This window comes from Leptopilina heterotoma, unplaced genomic scaffold (assembly GCF_015476425.1).
Source record: "Leptopilina heterotoma isolate Lh14 unplaced genomic scaffold, ASM1547642v1 Lhet_14, whole genome shotgun sequence".
NCBI lineage: Eukaryota > Metazoa > Arthropoda > Insecta > Hymenoptera > Figitidae > Leptopilina > Leptopilina heterotoma.
The window spans coordinates 598,515-619,774 of NW_025110859.1; the positions used below are offsets into that span (position 1 = coordinate 598,515).

Consider the following 21,260-nt stretch of genomic DNA (forward strand, 5'->3'; position numbering starts at 1 on the left):
AAATTGCATTATTAGTTTTTTTTCAAAACGAAATTTGAAATGTATTAATAAAATTTTAATAATTTTTTTTTCATAGAATTAAAAAAAATTTTGATCAAAAGCCAAGTAAACAGTTTAAAAATTAAAATTAGCGCGATTTTTTTTAAAACTGATTGTTACAATTTTATGAATCTATATACAGACAATAATCGGCGCAAAAAAGTAAGGATCACAGTCATCTTAAACAATTACGCGTAGCCGAACTAGCAGTTTAACACAATGTTTATTTATATAATAATTATTATTTAAATGCGAAGATTGAGAATCGAACTTAAATATCAAAGTGTATTTTTCTTTTCGTTAAGGAGTCGTTCGAAAGTCTTTCTATGGTTTAAACTATATTTTTCTTTCATTATATCAATCTTGTTCACGAGTTTAAAAAAAAATTTTTTTAAATAATTACACAATTACTCTAATGCTATTAGTTAACATACTGTAAAACAGTATGAGATCAAAATTTTATTCTTTTTACTATTGTTGTTTTTATTTCATTTTTTTTGTCACGAATTTTCGGAACATAAAAATAATCGGCGAACTCGCATTTGATGTGATGGTACTAGTATTAAACGTGATATTCTCGGCATCTTGCTGCTCCTGATTTTCATGCGGAAAACAACGTGAATTATCTCATCCTTCATTTAGTAAACCTGTCAACGCAGGATAATTACGTAATAAACAATTTTTCTTTTTTTTTCTTAAATAGATTAATGTTATTCATATTATAATATTGTATAATAATAGTAATATTTTTTTTGCAAGTCCTCGACTACATTTCTTTTCTGATCATACAAATTGCACAAAAAACTAACTACACTTTTTTATAACCCTTGGAGTCACACGCAATTAAGACGAAATATATTTTTTTTGTACAAATTTTCAAATAATTACAGGTAGATATTTTTTTTGAAGCCACTGAATGTATCTCTTGCTTTAAAAATAGTAAGAATTCGTAAACCCTTCAATTAGGTTTTTCAAAATTTTCAACTTTCAAAATAAAAAACAAAAAGAAGAAAGAAAACCAAACTGAGAAAAATATAATCAGCAGCCTCAAAAATTTAACAGAAGCAATGAAAAAAAGTAAACTTAAAAAAGCGGATGTCTTAAAATATACTTACAATGAAATAACTATTTACAATATTAAATTAAATTATTATTTAACGGAAATAATTGAGTATTTTTTAAGAAGAGGGGACGAGAAAAAATTATTGCAAGTCGATGAATTCCGAAGAAATATATACAATCGAGAAAAAGAAAAAACTAGCGATAATAATAACAATAATAATATGTAATAATAATAATAAAAATAGTAATTAATAATAATAGTAATAATAATAATAATAATAATAATAATAATAATAATAATAATAATAATAATAATATAATAATAATTTTACGCTGTGACTCGAAGAATTAAACAAGTGCGTATTGCAAAATTTTTAGAGAGCACTTTCGCAGCATAATTAACCATTAGAATTGTATCTAATAAAAGAAAGAAATTTGCAATCAAATAATCCTTGATTAAAAAAAAAAACTCTTATCTTCAATTAGATCTTCGAAGTCAATTTCAGAAGTTCTATAAAATATTTTGCATTTAAAAGAAATTATTTTTTTTAAATAAAAAACAAACAACTCTTTTCCTAACTGATAAATTTTCCCAATTTCCTTGTCAATTTGTTCTTTGTCAAATTAATTTCTTTTCATTAAAGTAACAATATTGTCCAATTATTTTCTGTTCATTGAAGTAATAATATTAATTAGAATAATTGTAATAATAATAAAAATAAAAATTGTAATATTATACTTATCAATTACTTATTTATTAGTTAATTAATTAATTAATAAAATAAGTAAATAATCACTACCAAATATTGCGCTTCATTTATTTTTACCTAAAATTGAGATTATTTTACTGCAAATATTATCAATAATAATAATAATAATAATAACAAGCCATAAAATTAATATTCGAAATTATTTACTTTCCTATCCGACGAAAAATAATGCAATAAATGTTTGGCGTTTAAAAAATATTCACTAAGTATGCCTCTGTATATAATATATAATATTATGTATAAAGTCGATTCGAAAAAAAATTTACAATATTTAGATGATTAAATGAACAATATTACAGATCTCTCAACACGACACAGGCACTTTATGAAAAGTGTTTTAATTTCAATTCAATTTTTTTTAAGAAAAGAAATCTTTCTCCAAGTTAAAAAAAAAAATAAATAAATGAATATCTTTAAATATTGAAATTTTTATTTTGTGAACGGATCGATCGTTTTCGATTATGCGCTGAATTACTATATATATGTATTTGTTTTTAAATGATTAAAGATCACACTATTTACAAAAAGAGGAAAACAAATTAAAAGCGGTAGAGAAAATTTTAATTTTTTAATTTTATAATAAATTTAATGTAAAATTATCATCAGCATCATCATCTTCTTTTTCTTATGTATTAAACTATTTATTTAATACAATTTTTTTTTTAAATTACTCATTTACATTACATTTATTATATAAATTATATTTCTGCCTATGTAGTAAAATTTGTTTTCCTCAAGACGAATAAAAATAAACGCTGTTAAAATTATCATCGATTAATGACTATCGGCTTACGTAATAATAAACTACCCTATAGGATTGAGCTGTTAAAAGGCGAGATCATTATTTTGGGCTTTCTTTTACAAACATTTGACATAATTTCCTCTTTTTTAAAAATAAAAGTAAATTTTTATTATAACATAAGTTTTTCTCGAAATTTTTTTCAAATTTTCCGAAAAATGTTCTTTTTGTAAATAAACACGAATTTTTCAAATTAGTTTTTCGCAAAATAAAGAAAACTGTAAATTTTTTTCTCTTTAGCTTTCGAGCATCTAATATAGTTATTTCCTGTACAAAATAAATATTAAAAAAAATGTAATAACTTGAGATATTTTAATTGCTTGAGCAGTTGAATTAATTGAAATGATTCACCTAATTAAATTTGAATTCAATTAATTAAAATAGTTCAGTTATTTGAATTCAATTCATTATTAAATAATTCAGCTATTTAAATTTAACTATTTATAATAATTCGATTATTTATTAAACTTTTTCTTTCATTTTTTTCAAATTTCACAACGAATGGTCTTTTTGTAAATAAAATTGAATTTTTCGAATGAATTTTTTCCAGAATAAAAAAGATGAAAATTTTTCTCATTTTAGTTTTCGAGAATTTAATAGAATATGAAAAAAGTGATTACTTAAAATCTTTCTTGTACCTATTTAAATAATTGAATTAATTGAAATGATAATCAATCTCTCTAAATTTAAAATAGTAAAAAAATGTTTACTAATTAAAATTAGCGACTGACTTTTTTTTCAAAATTTTACTAATAAATTAATAGAAATTACTATTTATTAGTAAACTTTACTAATTTTAAAGCAAAAAGTCAGTCACTAATTCAAATTACATAGTGAAGATTTTTACTAATTCAAATTTAGAGAGATTAATTAAAAAAATAACTTAGATTTCAAATTTATTAAATTTTCTCTAAAACCGAGTCTACTTTCGAGCCGAAAGTTTGAAGTAAATAATCTCAATCAGCTAAAATACTTTTGTACGTTTAAACTTATGATTATATAAATTTTTCGATAAGTCGTCAACTTGATTGCAATATTTTCAATAAATTCTACTATTTTTATTTAATTAAAATTCCCGTCTTAGTTTTTATGTTGACATAACAAATTTGTTTCTTCTTCCAAAACTTATTTCACAGAAAAAAATTGAGTTTATAAAAAAATGCGCAAAACAAGATCTTGTTGAGACTTGACGCTACTTTCTCGTATATAATGAATAGCTCTCTAAGTACAGCGAGTCCAATCGAATTTATTTTTTTTTTTTTTGAAAAGAGTAGAAAAATATGCTTGGGATAATTTGAATTTGTTTTCGACGAGAGACTCCAAGTGCATATGTATATATATAGCAGGGTTAGGTGGGGGGTGGGGGTGTGGCAGGTTGAAAAATTGGGAAAGGCACGGATTTTAGTGCTATCTCTAAGTGCATCAAGGCGGCTTCCTTTGCCGGAAGACATTAATTTTTTTCTTCGTCAATATTTTGATAACATAATATTAAAATTGATAAGAATATTTTTTTTAAGTGTCCGCGAGTTGTATCTTGAGAAAAAAAATAGCTTCTTTTTGCTGTTGCTGCTGTTGTTGTTGTTGATGTAGTAGTAGTAGTAGTTGTTGTTGTTGTTGTTGTTGTTGTTTTTGTAGAGACAGACAAATAGACACCACAGAATAACGAAGTTGAGCGCATCTCAAAATCCGATTGAATTTGTGTTAATCAATGTGCCACTGATGAAGCTTCTTTTTGTTTTTTTTGTTCAGTTTTTGTTTTCAGGAATGCTGCACTACCGAGAAATAATTTCGGTACCATTTTTAGACACGTTGATTAAGACTCGTTTTTTCTCTCAAAAATGGCCTTTTCATCTTGTTTAATTTTGAGATGAGGCCAAAGCTATTTGGTTCAAGTCCTGCGGCACAATAATAACCGATAATTGATTATATTGTTAATTTTTGTTAAAGGATGCGCACTGATGCATCAATGGCTATGCTGAGTTTATTAAATTTTCGTTTATTCTGCTATAAACCGATGATTACAGTGACCATTTCATGAAAGACAATTATTTTTTTCTATCTTTATTTTTATCATCCCTTTTTTTATTAAAATAATTTTTTTGTAATAAGAATGATGGCTTGACCCCTCGTTATTCTGTGGTCTCGCGATGTCTAAGTGTATATAATATTCACGTGCGCAGAATTACGTCGTATTCTATTTACAATATATTGAAAAGTACGTAACAACAACTAAAGGCCGAGGAGGAAATGTCTAGATAAGGATTTTGCCTCGCTACGATCATGTCAAAAGGGATGCACAATGAATATGCGAGGACATTTTCAGCTTTATATGCCAAGCAGTTATTAGTTTCTTGCTGTATGTATATATTATCTTCATTAGAACTTTGTGATGAATGAAAACGAACATAAAGTGCAAGAAAGTATTGTCTTCTATTCAAATTATTTTTAATGCTTCTTCAATGCCAAATATTTTTCTTTTCCTTTTGCAAAACGAAAATAAAATTGTAGAAGTGTATTTAGGAATTTTTCAAGGGTAACTTTCTATTTTTTTGTGATTAGAAAAATAAATGGATTCGTTAGAGAATAGAAAGGATTAATATATAATTGTAAAATACGATATGGGAGGGACGATTAGAGAGAAACACAGAGAAAAAAGTGGAACGCGATGGTGTACAGATGCGTGTACAAAAAAAATATTCAAGTGTCAAAAATGTAAAAAATTCTCTTAATTATATTTTACACGGCTTTCAATGATAATGGTCGCTGCTGGCTCATCGAATTACAGATTTAAAAAAAGACCCTGTGTCGATCTTAATGTAGGCATTACATCACTATACAATTTCCAGAATTACATAGTCATTGTGCATCCTTAAAACAGAAACATTATTTAGCATGCAAACAGTAATAGGTAGATATTAAAGTTCATGAAGCAGACACTGATTCTTTTTTTTTTTGGTGAGAGCATTTACATTCTTTTCAATATTAACATATTTTCTTTTACTCAAAAATCACGCTTAATTAGCTCGCCTTAAACTGCAAACAAAAAAAATTAAAAATATAACCATTATACGATAGTAAGAATAGCAAAAAAAAATAAATAAATAAATAAAATAATAGGAAAAGGATAATTTTGACAATTTTTAACTTTTTTCAAAATTGGAAAGAAAAAAATGCTCGCATCATAAGTATTGAAACAGGCAAGATGAGATTAAGTGGTGGTATTTAAAATTGGAATTCCTAGCATGCCTTAATCTAAACGTATCAAATAGAAATAGATTTGCATTGTTAACTTACCGTTTAGAAAACCTCGAAGAAAGTTTGGAGAAAAAGGACGGCCTTGCTAGTGGGCTTATCGCATTTGTGTCTTGCGTATGAGTGTGGCCCTGAAAAATAAATCACAATTTTAATACCCAAAAAAAGTAGTTCACACTTTCAGAAATAATATTAAATTTCTAATTTAATTCATTTATTTATTGGAAATTTAGTATTTATTATTATTTATTATTAATTATCAAAATTATTTATTTTTTTATTAAAATAATTATTCAATTATTTAATTTTAGTTATTACATTTTCTATCAAATAAAAAAATTCCAATCAAGACTGTACCTAATAAAATCGTAGAAATTTTAAAACAATAAAAGTATTAACTGAACAATAAATACCGATTAAGCGATTTTTTCAGTTTTATATTATTTACCAAATTTAATTATTATATTTTTCTTAGATAACAATATTTTTATTTTATCCCATTTTATTTTTACATTCACATAAAAAATGAGAATTTCTCAGATTTTTATATCATTTTAATAAAAAATATTCAATAATCTACATTATTTAATCATTGAATATTAATCAAAAGATGAAAATAGTCAAAAAATTAGTAAAATAATAAATAAATAAATAGTAAAAAAACAAATAAATAATAGAATAAACAATTAATAAAATTTGAAAATATAAACCTGAGGATGATTTCGTTGGGCCCTATTTTGTCCAGAATGGAAAGTACTACGACTCGGAACATTCCTTGGAAATGCTGGTGGTGTTGGTGTTGCCAATCTGTTACTTGGAGATACTCCCAAGCTGATAAAATAAAAAAAAGAATAAATTATTTCAAAATCACGTCAAAAAAAAAAAATATTTTCAATTTGACTTTGAGAAAGAAAATTTTCTTAAAAGAAAAAATAACAAATATAACGAAGAGTATTTATAATAAAAAAAGGACATTTTATTAAAAGAAATTTTAAAAAAACATTTCTGAAATCTAAAATTGAAATTTGAGATATTTTTAATTCTGCCAGACGTTTATAATTAAATTATTCAATTCTAGGAAATCAAAGTGTTTAACTTCTTAAATTAAGAGCAAAATTTAAAAATCACATTAAAATCAAGAGAAAATTTTACATTATAAATGATTTAAAAAATTAGATTACACACTCAATGTATATATCTATATTATAAGCAAAAGGTCACATGCTTTAGTAATTAAATCATGAAAATTTAATATTTCCAGTTGTATAAAGCTCGAAAAATAGGAGCATATCCTGCTTCTTTTTGTTTTTGTAATTACATTTCGAAATTAAAATCTATTTTGATAATTTGAATATATTTTCAAATAATAAATAATTAAGTAGGGTTATTAGAGATTATTAATTAATAATTTCTAATAGTACCTAATTTTTTATAATTGAATAAGTTATTAATTAATAATTATAAAAAAATAAATAAATAAAAAGACAAATTAATCCTAAAAAATATCTCGATAATACAGGGAGAAAAATTCCAAAAGAATTAAAAATTGATTTTATTCAATTCTTGTAGAATAATTAATTAATAAAGAACATTTTTACAATATTTTACAATTATTTACAAAAATTATAAGAAATTAGAAGAGTCGCTAATTAATACAGGAGAATAATCATGCTTTAGAACTTTAGATACCGTATACCAAAATTTTATTATTCCTTCCTTTCTTTTTTAATTCTAAAATAGAGAAAAAAAAATTTAATAACATAAATTGGAAATCATGCCCCTTTGAATTTCATAATTTTCACTACTCTACACTACATTTTTGGAGTAAAATTGTATATTTAAAATGAATGAAGACGAATGAAGAGATGACATAAAAGAAAATAAATAAAACACAAAATTCATCAACCATGCAATATACTAATTCTCGAATAATGAAAATGACCATCAACTATCCTTAGAGACTTCTATGAATTTTATTTTCGAAAGAAATAATAAATAAATAATAAATATTATTTATTTTGTATAAACTATAAATATTACTTGTTATTCGCCTTTCGTTATAACCGAATTTAGGCCTTTTATTACAAAATGATTATTTATATAAATTATTTATTTTTATAAACGTACTTTAATCCTAATAGTAATGAAGATTTAAATTGTCTTTTCTGTAAAATGCACCATTGAAAAAGATAAAAATGGGATTCCCTACACCCTAAGAAAGTTAGTGGCCCTTGAAAAAAAGCTTTATTATTATTAATAAAAAAAATAATTATTCGTCAAATACATAAAATAGGTGATACAAAAGGAATTAAGAAATTAAAAAAATAGAAAAAAAGACAGATTATACGATGGGGGCCTGTACCTCTGCCTAAGGGGGTCAGCATTCCCCAGAAGGGAGTTGTGAGCGTTCCGTGGTTGAGAATCCAGTAGTGAATGATCACCCGGGGGAACCCCACTCGAGGAACGGTGACTTGCACTGATGCTTGCAGATTTCGTGTGACCCCTTGTCGGCCTAGTGCCTTCACCCAAGCTGCGTAAAAAACTAGTCAAAAAAAATACGTCCCAACCCTATTCTTTTTTTTTTCTCTTTTTACTTTCTACTTTCGGTTCATCACTATTTTTACTCCACAGAATACAATGTACCAATTATTTACACATTTACATTATCATTGGGGAAAAAGAAACAAAAAAAAATGTATTTTACAAGTAAAACGTAAATTTAAAATTAAGAACAAAAATTACACATTTTTTTGAAAAAGGAAATTGATTTATTTTATTTGAAAAGAAAATTTAGTATTTTTTCTGTAAATATAATTTCTTAATGAATAGAAAGGCCAAGGGGCATTAATCGGTTCCCGTCAAAAATCGCAATTTTTTTGGAGACTATTGAAATTTAATGGATGATCAAATGAATGAATGAATGATAATGTCAATGACTGTAAAGTGTTTGTAAATCTAATTCTAAATTGAAATATTAAAATAGAGAAAATTCGTAAAATGCAACTCATTGTATAAAGGTATCGTGTGTTCACAGAATATTAAGAAGAAGCATCTATAGTAATAAAGATTTTCCATCATTATTTTCTCTCAATTCTGACGAATTGTCAGAAAAAATTACAGTCGCAAGCAGCAGTCACCATGCTTAGAGAGCGGTGCAGCAAAACAAATAGTTCTTTATCTTTAATGACAGATTATTCTTCCTTTTTGGTTCAATTTTTCAAACTTTTCATTCTTTTCTCTTATTTACATTCTCTAAATAAACCTACAGCATATGTTAGTAGAATCAAACGTGTTAGAAGTGATGAGCTTTTCACAAGAAAAAAAAATCTCTCTTTTTTACAAAATCCTACCTATCAAATTAGAAATCCTACCATTTCACCATTTTTTTCCAAGTGAATATAGAGTAATCTTTTCTAAATATGTAAATATTTAAAAAATCTAGATATTTTTGAAATCAGGTTTTGGTAATTTTCCTTTCGTTCATACCTGGGTACATCGTTGGTTCTTTCGGTTGACGAAGTTTTGGCTTGGTCGTAAGAAATGGTGCTGCGTCGACCAATTGATCCAGCGGCAGGTGTAGTCGACGTTCGAACACCAACGCCCGCATTCATCGTGTTGCTCTTCAAAACTCTCGTCTTGCCACTGGGACTCGTTCCGACGCCTTGAATAAACATTGACACTGCAAGACTCATTAGATATGATCCAACACAAAATAAAGCGGGGATATATGATACAATGTTATCGAGAACCAAAATTTACAATAACAATCGAATAAAAAATTTATTAAAAAATTATAAATGCAAAACAATGTAATGAGATGATTATGACTAGGAAGGTGGAATTCCCGCAAACCAGGTCTTTCCTTCATCTCAATTCTTCCAATTTTTTCAATTTTTAACTTTTCCCAATGTCGAAAATAACTTATTTCAACATCCAAGAAAAATTATAAAAAAAAGTCTTTTATATTGTATGTACATTTCTATATTTTTATACTTTTGTATTTTTTTATTTAGTATTTCATTTAATATCAAAGAAAACAATTATTTAAAAAATATAATTTTTTATCAATCAATATCAAAAAAATAAATGTAAAGAATAAAGAAATTATAGTACAGAAAATAATAATTATTATTGTTATCAGTATTCTTTTAAAAAAGTCAATAGATTTTTATAGTTCATGCAAGGAAAAATGAAGTGTCTCGAGTTGAAAATCTATTTAAAACTGTAAGATAAATTTCAAAGACGTCCCACAATTGCAAAAATTCTACTTTGTCCCAGTTTTATCAAATTTCATTAATAAAAATCAATTCAAATTCATTTTTAAGCAAACTTTGTGAAATATGAATTTAAAAACTAAAAATAAATAAGCCATGAATACTGAAGATTTTTTCCAGAAATTGTTAGTCTCAAATCTCTAATTTCGAAATTTTACTTTGAGTCTCATTTTTTTCTTTCTTTTCTATTTTTCATTTACTCGTAAAATTTAAAAATTTTGAAATTAAACTATAAAAAATGAGACATTTGTTTGTCATAATTCCGTGAAAATTTGAAATAATCAAATAAGTATTAAAAATTTTAATTTATACTTAAATATTTAAAACCATTTAAAATTTAAGTTTAAACTGTTAAAATACAATTTAAACGTTAAAATGTAGTTTGAACAGTTAAAATATAATTTCAACATTTAAAATTTGAGTTTTAACAATTAAAAGACAATTTAAGCAGTTAAAATATAATTAGAGCAGTTAAAACTTAATTTCAACATTTAAAATTCGAGTTTAAACACTTAAACTAGAATTTAAAAATGTAAAATTTTAGTTCAAACCTTTCAAACAGTTGAAATTAAAATATGAACACTAAAAGTAAAAAATAAACATTTTACAAAATGTTTACTAAAAACTTTATTTTTTACTAAAAGAGAAACCTGAACTTCTTTTTAAAGAAAGAATTGTAAAACGAGTCTAGAGAAGAGTCTAGAAAATAGAGAGAGACTCGGAACCAAAAAATTAAAAATAGAGAAATTCTTGAAATTTGAATAAGTGATTTGTTAAAAACTGGGATGCGGGTTAATTTATAAATGACGAAGGATAGAGAGTGGGTTTTTTTTCCTTTTTTTCTGAGGGATAGGTTTTAAAAACAAAGACAGAGACAAGAAAAAAAAGCCGGTAGCATACCTTTACCACAGAGAGTAAGAGACAAAACTTTCTCGTGTATAGAACGAGAAAACTTTAAAGCAAAAAGGGAACTCACTGGTATCGAGTTGTCCAGGATTGTTTTTAGGAGCAGAGGGTCTCGATGCAGCGACACGAGCGCTGTTTTCTTTGATCGTTGCTGCGTCTACTGTATTTTGCCTTTTAAAATTGCTACCGCCACTTCCTACTACCGTTCCACTGGTTACGGTTGTGGCATGATTGTGATTCGTTGTGTTACCTGGGCTTGGTGCTATGCCTACAAAAAAATATTCATTTTATTCTCAATCATTCTGAACTCATTTTAGATAAAAATAATTAAAACTAAATAATAATTCATTCCTATTTTTTTATTATTTTTTATTCAAAAGAAGAAAAATTCATAATTATGTTTAATTTCTTTTAATTATTTTATTATTCAATTTTTCTATAGTTCTATTAGTTAAGTTTCAGTATCTTTCAGTTCTATTATTTCTTTTGTTTCTTTCTTTTGAAAGAAATTTATCTTTTTTAAAATTTGAAATTAAAAAATGTCTTGAAATTCTATTTTTTTGAATTAAGGTGTCAGATAACGTACGAAGAGATTCTCCACCGGAAGAAGCTCTTCTACTAGGTTTGGGATTAGTTGCAGAACTACTACGATGAACTCCTCGGTGTGACGGACTCTGAACTGCGCCTCCTGTTCCTCCGCCGCTTCCGCCACCTCCACCTGAACTAACTTGTGGTGGAATGTTACGTAGAGATAGCGAACTACCAGACCGCGAACCATCGCTCTCAGGCTGTTTAAAAAACAATAAACTTATGTGAACAGGGAAAATTAACAGATAATTGATTTTATTGAGTTCTCTTTCGAAATCAACTCCCTCCTTTCGGTTTACAATTAAACAAATAAAAAAAAAATGAAAAATAGAGGAAAAAACTCACGTCAGTCATTTTTCTGCCGAGTAAAAGATAAGTGGCAAAGACATCGTCGTATTTTGCTTGTCCTAATGAATCCTCAATTTCACTCCTTGAATATCCCATAATTGCTAACGCCTCTGTAACACACAGTTGGAATACGCATAGTCACATCTAATAATATTGACAGCTAGTATTTTCTAGTACATACATCAAATTTTTTCTTTTTAATTATTTTCTTTTCAAATTTTTCTTTTTTAGTAATTCTAATTTTTTTTGTATTCTTTTCTTTTTAAATTTTTTTTACTTCTTTAATACAAGAAATTATTTAACAAAAGAATTCCATTATTAAATAAATATTCTATCATAAACTTTTTTCTTATAATAATTGATTTAAGTCCTTTTCGAAAATTAATTTTTAACCTTACTGTTACAATTTAATTTTTTAAAATTCAAAAATATTTGATTTTCAAGATATTTATTACTTACTTAAATTTAGTTTATGAAAATAAAAATTTATACGTTTATATAAAAAATATATAAAAATTTCTTAATCAAACTGATTTTAAATTTACATTTTTTCACAAAATTTTTGTTAGATATTTTAATTCTTTTTATTCGATTCAACGACTACTTTTTTCATGCTACTACTTTTTCATGCGAAGATGTATCAGTATAATTTTCTTCTCTAAAATTCAAAGAATCAAATATTGATAATTTTCCTACTTTAATTTCAATATTGATTAATAATTAAATATTATTTATTTCCAAAAAATCTTCTTCATCACTTGATTAGATTTCTTTCAATAATTGATAAATTTATAAAATAATTGATGAATTCTGAATTGATAAAATAAATGTTGAATAAATCCATTAAAATAATAAATTAATAATTAAATATTATCGAATAATGTATCGATAAAGTAAAGATCGAATAATAATTTGGCAAAATAATTCTTGAATAATTGATGTTGTTGTTTAATTGATAAAAAAATAGTTGCCGAATGAATTTATAATTAAGCATAACAACAGTTTTTTAATTCAAAAAGAAACAAAATTACTGATATACCTTATTAACATAGATAACATTTAATTGCTAACAGTTCTTGGATTTTTGGAACTGTAGCAACATAGACATTCTTACTGTATTATTATTATAATTATTATTTTTATTTGTTTTGTTACGAAGCATTCAAAACAAAATAATAAGAAAATGTTAGTCGACATTTTTCGCGACGAAATTAAAGGATTAATTCTTTTTCTAAAAAAATTTCACATTCAATTATTTAATTTAATTAATACACACAGAATGTCTATCTACGGGTGCACTAATTAATAGAAACAATAGTAGTAAGTGTTATGTACATACTGGCAGACTCACCTATCCTCTTGTGGTCTTTATAATCGGGTTCTGGCTCTAAATACGGTTTTAATTCATCGTCCTCATATCCCGTATTCATCCATTTGTCTTTCATAATATTCTGCAATTTACAAAAAGAAATTTCTCCTCTTTTACCGTTTTTCTCAAAGTATTAAAAACTATTGTACTTCCTCTAAATAATTGATTCATTTTCAAAATACGAGTTTTTAAAATTTTTAGTTTATTAATTTCATTTTAATTTAATTTAATTTAATTTAATTTAATTTAATTTAATTTAATTTAATTTAATTTAATTTAATTTAATAATTCAGTTATTTTGAATTGTTTTTAATGCAAGAATTAAATTATTTTGAATTTAACTTAACAATTAAATTAGTAAATAATTATTAATTAGATTGAATATTTAATTTTCTTCCCTAGTCTATAAATTGTATTTAATAAATAAAGAAAAGTATAAGTGGAAAAAATGAAATTATGTAAGTATTAAACATGCTTTTTGTGTAATTAAAATGGAAATCAAATTAATTTAAAGAAAGTATAAAAACATATAAATTGGGGGGGGGGGGGGGTTTGAATATGTATTGGAAATTTGAAATAAAAATCTTAACTACTCTGAGAGAATAGTATAGATACAAAATAGGATCAAACCTTGTCACCACGTACCTCTAACGAGGCCCGTTTCGTCGGGTTGAGCACCAGAAACTTTTTCAGTAAATTTTCACAGTCAGTGGACATATAAAATGGGATACGGTACTTTCCTCTCAGTACTCTTTCCCTTAATTCTCTCAATGTTGAGCCATCAAACGGCAGGGAGCCTGATACCAGTGTATAGAGAATTACTCCTAATGACCAAACGTCTACTTCTGGACCATCATATTTCTTGCCTGCAAAAAGAAACGTTTAAATTTAAACTAATTATTTTCTCTACATATTTGGATCTTTTTACTGAATTGAATAAAGAAAAAGAATAAAACCTTGAAACAATTCTGGCGCCGCATAAGGAGGGGAACCACAAAATGTATCTAATTTATTTCCTGGAGTGAATTCGTTACTAAATCCAAAGTCAGCTATCTTTATGTTCATTTCACTATCCAACAATAAGTTTTCTGCTTTTAAATCTCTATGAATTATTTTCTTTTGATGACAGTACTGCACGGCTGATACTATTTGCCTAAATTTCGCCCTCGCTTCCTTCTCCTTCATTCTACCGTGTAGAACTAAATAATCGAACACTTCGCCACCGCTCGCGTACTCCATCACCAGGTACAACGTTTTCTCAGTCTCAATCACTTGGAACAGTTTCACTATGTTTGGATGGTCAAGCATTTTCATTATCCTTACTTCACGGAATAACTGGAACAAATTAATAATCGTTAACTAAACGAACAAAAAATAAATACAAAAACATTTTATTTTCCACACTTTTACACCTTGCTTTATTTTTTATTTAGAAAAAAAAATTCTTTTCCCCTTATGCAAAATAAAAGGAATTTAATTTTTTTCTATAATCAACTATCGGAAATGGATGATATATTCCTTTTGTTGGAATTATTTACAATTTATTGATTTTTCCCCACCTGGGAAATTAATTTTGATGGGAAATTAGTTGGTAATTTACCTTCTGAAGACTGCCAGGATTGAGTTGAGTCTTGTCAATTATCTTGATAGCTACTTCCTTCCCCGTAGGTACATGTTTGGCAAGCTTCACCTTGGCAAAGTTGCCTTTGCCGATGGTCTTCAATAATTTGTACTTGCCGATCTGCGGCTCCTCGACGGTCCGCCCTCTCGACGAGACTCGAATGCCTCCACTGCTTGCCCCCACGCCATCACTTGTCTAAATTAAACAAAACAAGAAAAAATTAGCAATTTCTTTTACAAATATACTTTTTTCTTTACTTCACAATATTATTAAATAAATTTCAAAGGAATTTATTTATTCAATTTCATGAAAAGTTGCTTCTGATGTCGTATTATATAATTTATTACTAAAAAGATGAAGATGTCTTTTGGAAATTAAAATTTCTATTCAAATAAAATTTCAGTAAAATGTAATATCAGTAAAAAATGAAAATCTATTTTTTAATTTCGAATTATTTTTCGATTTTCAGTAAAGGAAAATTTGTTGGGTAATATCTGAAAAGTCTGAAACAATTTTCAGTTTTGCGCGCGGTTTAACAAGGAATTCGACGAATTTGGTTGCTACGAGAGAATGCAACTGGAGCGTAAAAAAGAAGGTAATTTGATTCTCCTAAAACGGCTTGACTTGGTCTTATTTACATGGGCTTGTGATTTTTTTCCCTTGTTTCTTTTTTTTTGAGCAAATAAAAACTCGTTTACCAACTGCGTATCGTCATTTGCTTAAAGGAATTTATCGAAGGCACGTTCCAAGAAAACACGTTCTTTTTCGTATCTCTCGCAGTTGAATGAGATATGAAAAAAAGAGAATTTAAGAAAGAAGCAGGTGGCTGAGAGAAATATTATAAAATTTACCCGCAAAAGGCCACGAGTGACCATCTTGCACGAAGAAGAAGCTGCAACTACTTTTGAGGCCGCCAGTTTGACCCGTATTTTAGTTTATACTTTTTAAAAAGATATTTTTCCCGGACCACTTTGTCCCAATTTTTCCCCAAGATAACGAAACTTTCTCGCACTTTAACACATTTACGTACATTTATGGCTCATTCGCATTTTAATCGTTTTCGGCTGTAGAAAAAAAACATTATCTGATTGTGATTCTTTCGCATTTTTTCCCGTTTCAAAATTTTTTTTTCATCTTTCTATTCTTTTCTAATTTGTTCAAATTTGCAAAAATTATTTTTTCAGTCCTTTCAATATTGAATCTTTTTTTATAAGTTTAGTTTTGTTTCCAAGAAAATGAAAATTTCAAAATAAGTAGATACACAAACAAGTATTTAAATAAAAAATACAATTGAGATAAATTTGGAAAAAAGTTGACTGTAAATTTATCATGTAAATCTTGCTTTTTCAAACTTCCCTTGAGTTATATTTGCATTTAAATAAACACAGCCGGTAGTCCAAAAAATATAACTTTAATTCATGAAACTCGAGAGTAAAATTCGCTCATTAAAACTTTGTTATGCTAATAAGATATCGGAAAGTTGAAAACTACTTTCAGTAATTCAAGAAAGACCCGCTGCTACTTTATATAAGCAAATTATACTGAAAAAGATGCCAAATAATCTTGACGTAAACTGGTTATTAGGTTAAACTATTTTATCGATTTTCAAAGTCAATTTCTTCATTTTCCCAATTACTCGAAACTTTTCCAAATCGACGCATTCTTCATTTCTTAATTAATTCAAATATCGCAATTTTTTCAAAAATTTTTCTCATTTTTTATTTCATATATAAAGTAAATTTTCTGTCCATTTAAATCTATGCGATTGAAACAATAAAATTGTTTAGAAATTATCCAAACATTTTTTAATACAAAAATACGAAAAAATTTAAATAAAAAAATATTTCTTCTTCTAAAGTGTTAATTATAAACGTTGTAAACTTGACAAACGATTGAAATTAACAATAAGTTGGTTTAAATCTATACGATTGAAGTTAACAATAAATTCGTTTAAATCTATACGATTGAAATTAACAGCAATTCATTTAAATCCATGCGATTGAAATTGAAAAATAATTTTTGCGTTCTGATTAAACGAATCTCACTCTATCTAGAATGACAAATGCGTCTTCTAAACTTCTCTCCAACAATCTAGCAGCCCTAATAAAAAGGACCTCTAAAATCCTGCATAAAATCACAGCCAGATAATAATTCACTTTCGGAAAATCGTTCGCGAGGCAACAATTCATGTTCCCCATCGAATTGGTCACTGCCCGCAAATAATTGAGATCCTCGATCTCTTGTCTAGAGGCACGCAAGCTCAAAGACACTCCTTTCTCCTCGACTTCCATTTAATCGCATCACTGAATTTTCACTCAATGCGAAAACCTAAAAAAATATGTCCACAATTAAAATACACTCTTTCTCAGAAATCAAAAGCCAAAAACTAAAGAAAAATCCAAAGAAATAAATACACAGTCACTTTTTTATCCTTTTTATCAGTGAGGAAACAGTTTGTTGTTGGAGGCGAGGTCGCTCAAAGACCCCCAGCAACAACGCGAAGCGCACGCCTGGCTGGAGCAGCAGATTGACGAAAGCGAACAACCATCATCATCATCATCATCATCATCATCATCATCATCATCATCATCATCGTTATTATCATCACCCCCCCACCCCCACATCAGCCGGGTCAGAAACAACACCACCCTCTTTTCATAATCACTTTCATTCTTTTTCTCTTCTATAAACTCCCAGTTTCACTCAAAAAATTTTCATTTGATTAACCGACGAGCCATTTTTTTCCTTTTTCACATTGGAAATCAAAAGTGAGGAAACAAAAAGATTGTGTTTCTCTCCCCCATATATATATATATATATATATATATGTGTTGAAGTATTAAAAAAGAAGGGGAGAGAGAACGATGTCGTCGGCGTCAGCAACCCCGAAACGACTGCTGGCGATAGCCAAGGGATGAAAAGAGAATCAATACGTGCCGCCACCCCCGTCAGCGTGGTAAACTGCGCGAACCACCCTTATGGGAACCCTCTCGACTTCTCTTTTGAGGTTGAAAATAATAAAAAAAGGAAAGAGGAATTCAAGGCGCATGCGTTTCCTACAAAGTGTACATACAAAGAGGAATTATGTATATATACACTTTTCCTATCTCTCAAACAAAACATGGTCAGCTGATCGGCTTCTTCACTTTTGCCTTTTAGCCACCCCCACAATTCTGTTCCTTATGTGTGCACTATTACGCCCCTCACTCTCTCTCTCTCTCTCTCTCTCTCTAAAACGAAAAAGACTCCTGGACTTCTATCAAATGTCACCGAAAGTTGCTTCTTAATTTCCCTCTCTCTCTCTCTCACTATCTGCTTTCTTAACTCTGGAAAAATAATTTTTTTTACAAACTTCAACTTTTTTTCTCACTAAATTTAGCTAAATTTTCTCACTAAATTCAGTGAAATTTTCTCTCTAAATTTAATTAAAATTTTAACCGATTTGAATCAATGACTGGCTTTTTGTTTTCAAATCAGTTAAAATTTACTGATTCGTCAGGAAAAAAATACTAAGTCAAAAAATAAATAAAATACCTAGATGATTTATTTATTGAATAGAAATTTTCTTTCTTTTAATTCAAATCTTAACTGATTTAAATCAATGACTGATTTTTGCTTTTTGAATTAGTTAAAATTTGGATACTAATTCGTAAGTAAAAAAAAATTGTTTTCCTACCTTGATATTTCTAAGTAGAAAAATAAATAAAATAGATTTATTTATTAGAAAAATAGATTCAGAAGCAAAAAGTTAACTTCTGATTTAAATAAGTCAAATTTTAACTAATTCAAATTTAAACACTTCTCTGTAAGAGACAATTTTTTAAAATTAATTTTTCAATAATTATTATTTTCAATTTTTAATTAGTTAATTTTTTCTGAAAAGTGAAGGGGTGGGGACTATAATTATGATCATTAAAACATCGACATCGTTGCCTTGAACAAGTCAAAGGGAGAAGATTTAAACAAGCAAATATTTATATTATAGTGTTTAAAGACGAGAATTTTTGGAGCAAGATAAAAATAAATTTTTGCAGAAATTGATTTTGCAGAAGAAATAGAAAATTTGCAAATATTTTTCTTCCATTGGATTCAATTCTTTAATTTTTAATTTAAACAGTAAAGAAACAAAAAATTATTTTTGTCACATTTATCTATTCAAAAATTTTTCTTAAATGTATTTTTTATTTTTATTTATTTTTTCTATTTATATATATTTAATTTGAAATTTTTGAATAATTCCAATATTTAAATTTTAATACTATAATGTTAAATAATATATAGTATAAAAAAATACAAATAGTGAAATTTATGTAATTAAAACTAAAATTTACGAAAAATATTTAGTTAATGTGACTTTTAAAAAATGTTTTGGAAAACATTTATTGAGTCCCAATAAAAATAAATGTAAATTTCATATTTCAACAAATCAATTTTATTCAAAATTACTTCAAAAAAGTAATGAAAAAGGGAAAAATAATAAAATAAAATAAAATAATACAATAAAAAAATAATAATATATTTTATAGTGGTGGAGGGCAATTAGTTTTCAGGATAGGAAAAAGACAAACGATAAAAAATAAAAATAATAGAATAAAAGAAATTAAATAAACTAAAATACTAAAATCATACAAAAAATCTTCCTCTATGAAGAAGCAAAAATAATAAAAAAAAATAATGGAATGACAAAAATTGAGATAAACAACCAAATAATATTCTCTAAATGTAAGCGAAAAGAACAACTGACCTTGTTTTAATTTTTGTAATTAAAAAAAGATAAGAAAAAATTGTCTAACTGTATTAAAAGCATGGAGTAAAAGAAGTTGATTAATTTTTCCAAGTATTATTATTCATTCCAGGAACGAATAACGCTACTTGCCATGCTCATGTATAGTCTGCAATTTTCTATCGACAGCTGTTACGCTCTCGATGAGGAATCTGCTTACAAATTAGAACATGGCAAGACGGAGATATTGTACTGGTAAATGATTATTTATTTATAAGAGAAAGTTCGATTCTCGTTAAATGGAATTGATGTTCAAGAGAGGAAATACACGCGAGAAAGAAGATGAGCGCAGGGGCAATTAAACGTAATTTACTGTCAGAGGAGAATATACTTTGTATGTAATTCACAATTTAAGTAACCATCATCCACTAGATTCAATTTTTCAAATTCAAATATTTCGTATTTTGCAAAAATATTTCAAATATCTGAAAAGAATTGAAAATCTTTTTTTTTAAGGAATTTTTGTATAAATTTCTGAAATTCGTCTTTGAATAGATTTTTTATATTAATCTTTAATAGCAATTTCTGAAATTAATTTTGAAAAATTTTTAAAATTCAGTTTTAAAATTAATCTTTTTACATTATTTTCGGAAAATCAATTTTGAATTTGATTGTTTGAAATTAATTTCCTGAATTCAATTTCATTTCAAGTGAAAAGCACTCTTAAAAACTACTTTGATTTTTACAAGTCTTTTGTATTAACAGATTACTCTTATCTTTAGAACTATAGAGATTATTAATTTATCTGAGTTTTAAAATAACGCTAATTGGAAACAATTTTACTCAATTTCTGTTCCAATTCTTCATTTTTCAAAATGTCAGTTTTGACAAAAGAAACGAAGAAAATCATTTCCAAGAATACTCTTTTCGACTCCTTTTCAAAAAATCCTGTACATTTTCGAAAAGAAGTTAAAAACAGTTTTCCAAATTTAAAAGAAAAAAAGAAAGTATCACCGTTTGATTTTTACAAAATTTATCATTACTATGATATTTTTCGGTGCAACCAATAATGATAAATTCAGCATTAAAAAAAACCGCCTGTTTTTTTATTTTCTAGTAAAAAAGAAAATTTTCTCCAAAAAGAAAGGGGTACCTCCTTATCGCCTTGTGTTTTTGTCATGAGATCCGTCAATGGTCTCATCGATGAGGAAGATTGTTGTTGTTGTGGTTGTTGCTCATCGCGATGATGTTTTCTGGTGATGAATGGTCTCACGGGTAAAAGAGTGTGTTGCTTCCTTGGCTGCATTCTCGTCGGAATTTCCGTTTCCGGTCCACGTCTCGCGTCCGATGCTGTTCTCGACAGTTTTGCAACTTGTCTTTTCCCCTGGTGTCTAACATTACCGCCAGTTGAATTTCTCGTTGCCTCGCCACGTCGCAATGTGGAAACCCTTTTTTTCATTTATTTTTATCATGATGAATTTTTTTTCAATCGTCCACTTATGTAATAAT

General features: G+C 27.0%; 1 protein-coding gene across 14 annotated transcripts in view; it reads right to left on the minus strand.

Annotated features, from left to right (window-relative positions):
- The window catches only part of LOC122497912 (serine/threonine-protein kinase MARK2-like), a 101,418-nt gene that overhangs the window by 15,043 nt on the left and 65,115 nt on the right, over positions 1–21,260 (minus strand). For 4 of the 14 annotated variants that reach the window (XM_043605317.1, XM_043605324.1, XM_043605316.1 and 1 more), the window contains exons 3-14: positions 20,905–21,199; positions 15,008–15,223; positions 14,364–14,742; positions 14,038–14,273; positions 13,378–13,489; positions 12,036–12,148; positions 11,689–11,890; positions 11,173–11,370; positions 9,409–9,601; positions 8,285–8,452; positions 6,633–6,753; positions 5,965–6,053 (exon numbers count right to left, since the gene is read on the minus strand). In XM_043605317.1, the coding sequence (XP_043461252.1) occupies positions 5,965–6,053; positions 6,633–6,753; positions 8,285–8,452; positions 9,409–9,601; positions 11,173–11,370; positions 11,689–11,890; positions 12,036–12,148; positions 13,378–13,489; positions 14,038–14,273; positions 14,364–14,742; positions 15,008–15,223; positions 20,905–21,199 (2,322 nt within the window). Of the gene's footprint in view, positions 1–121; positions 687–3,969; positions 4,566–5,665; positions 5,704–5,964; positions 6,054–6,632; positions 6,754–8,284; positions 8,453–9,408; positions 9,602–11,172; positions 11,371–11,688; positions 11,891–12,035; positions 12,149–13,377; positions 13,490–14,037; positions 14,274–14,363; positions 14,743–15,007; positions 15,224–20,904; positions 21,200–21,260 lie in introns of those variants that run through there. The other 10 variants (XM_043605331.1, XM_043605330.1, XM_043605327.1 and 7 more) reach the window with 9 other exon arrangements.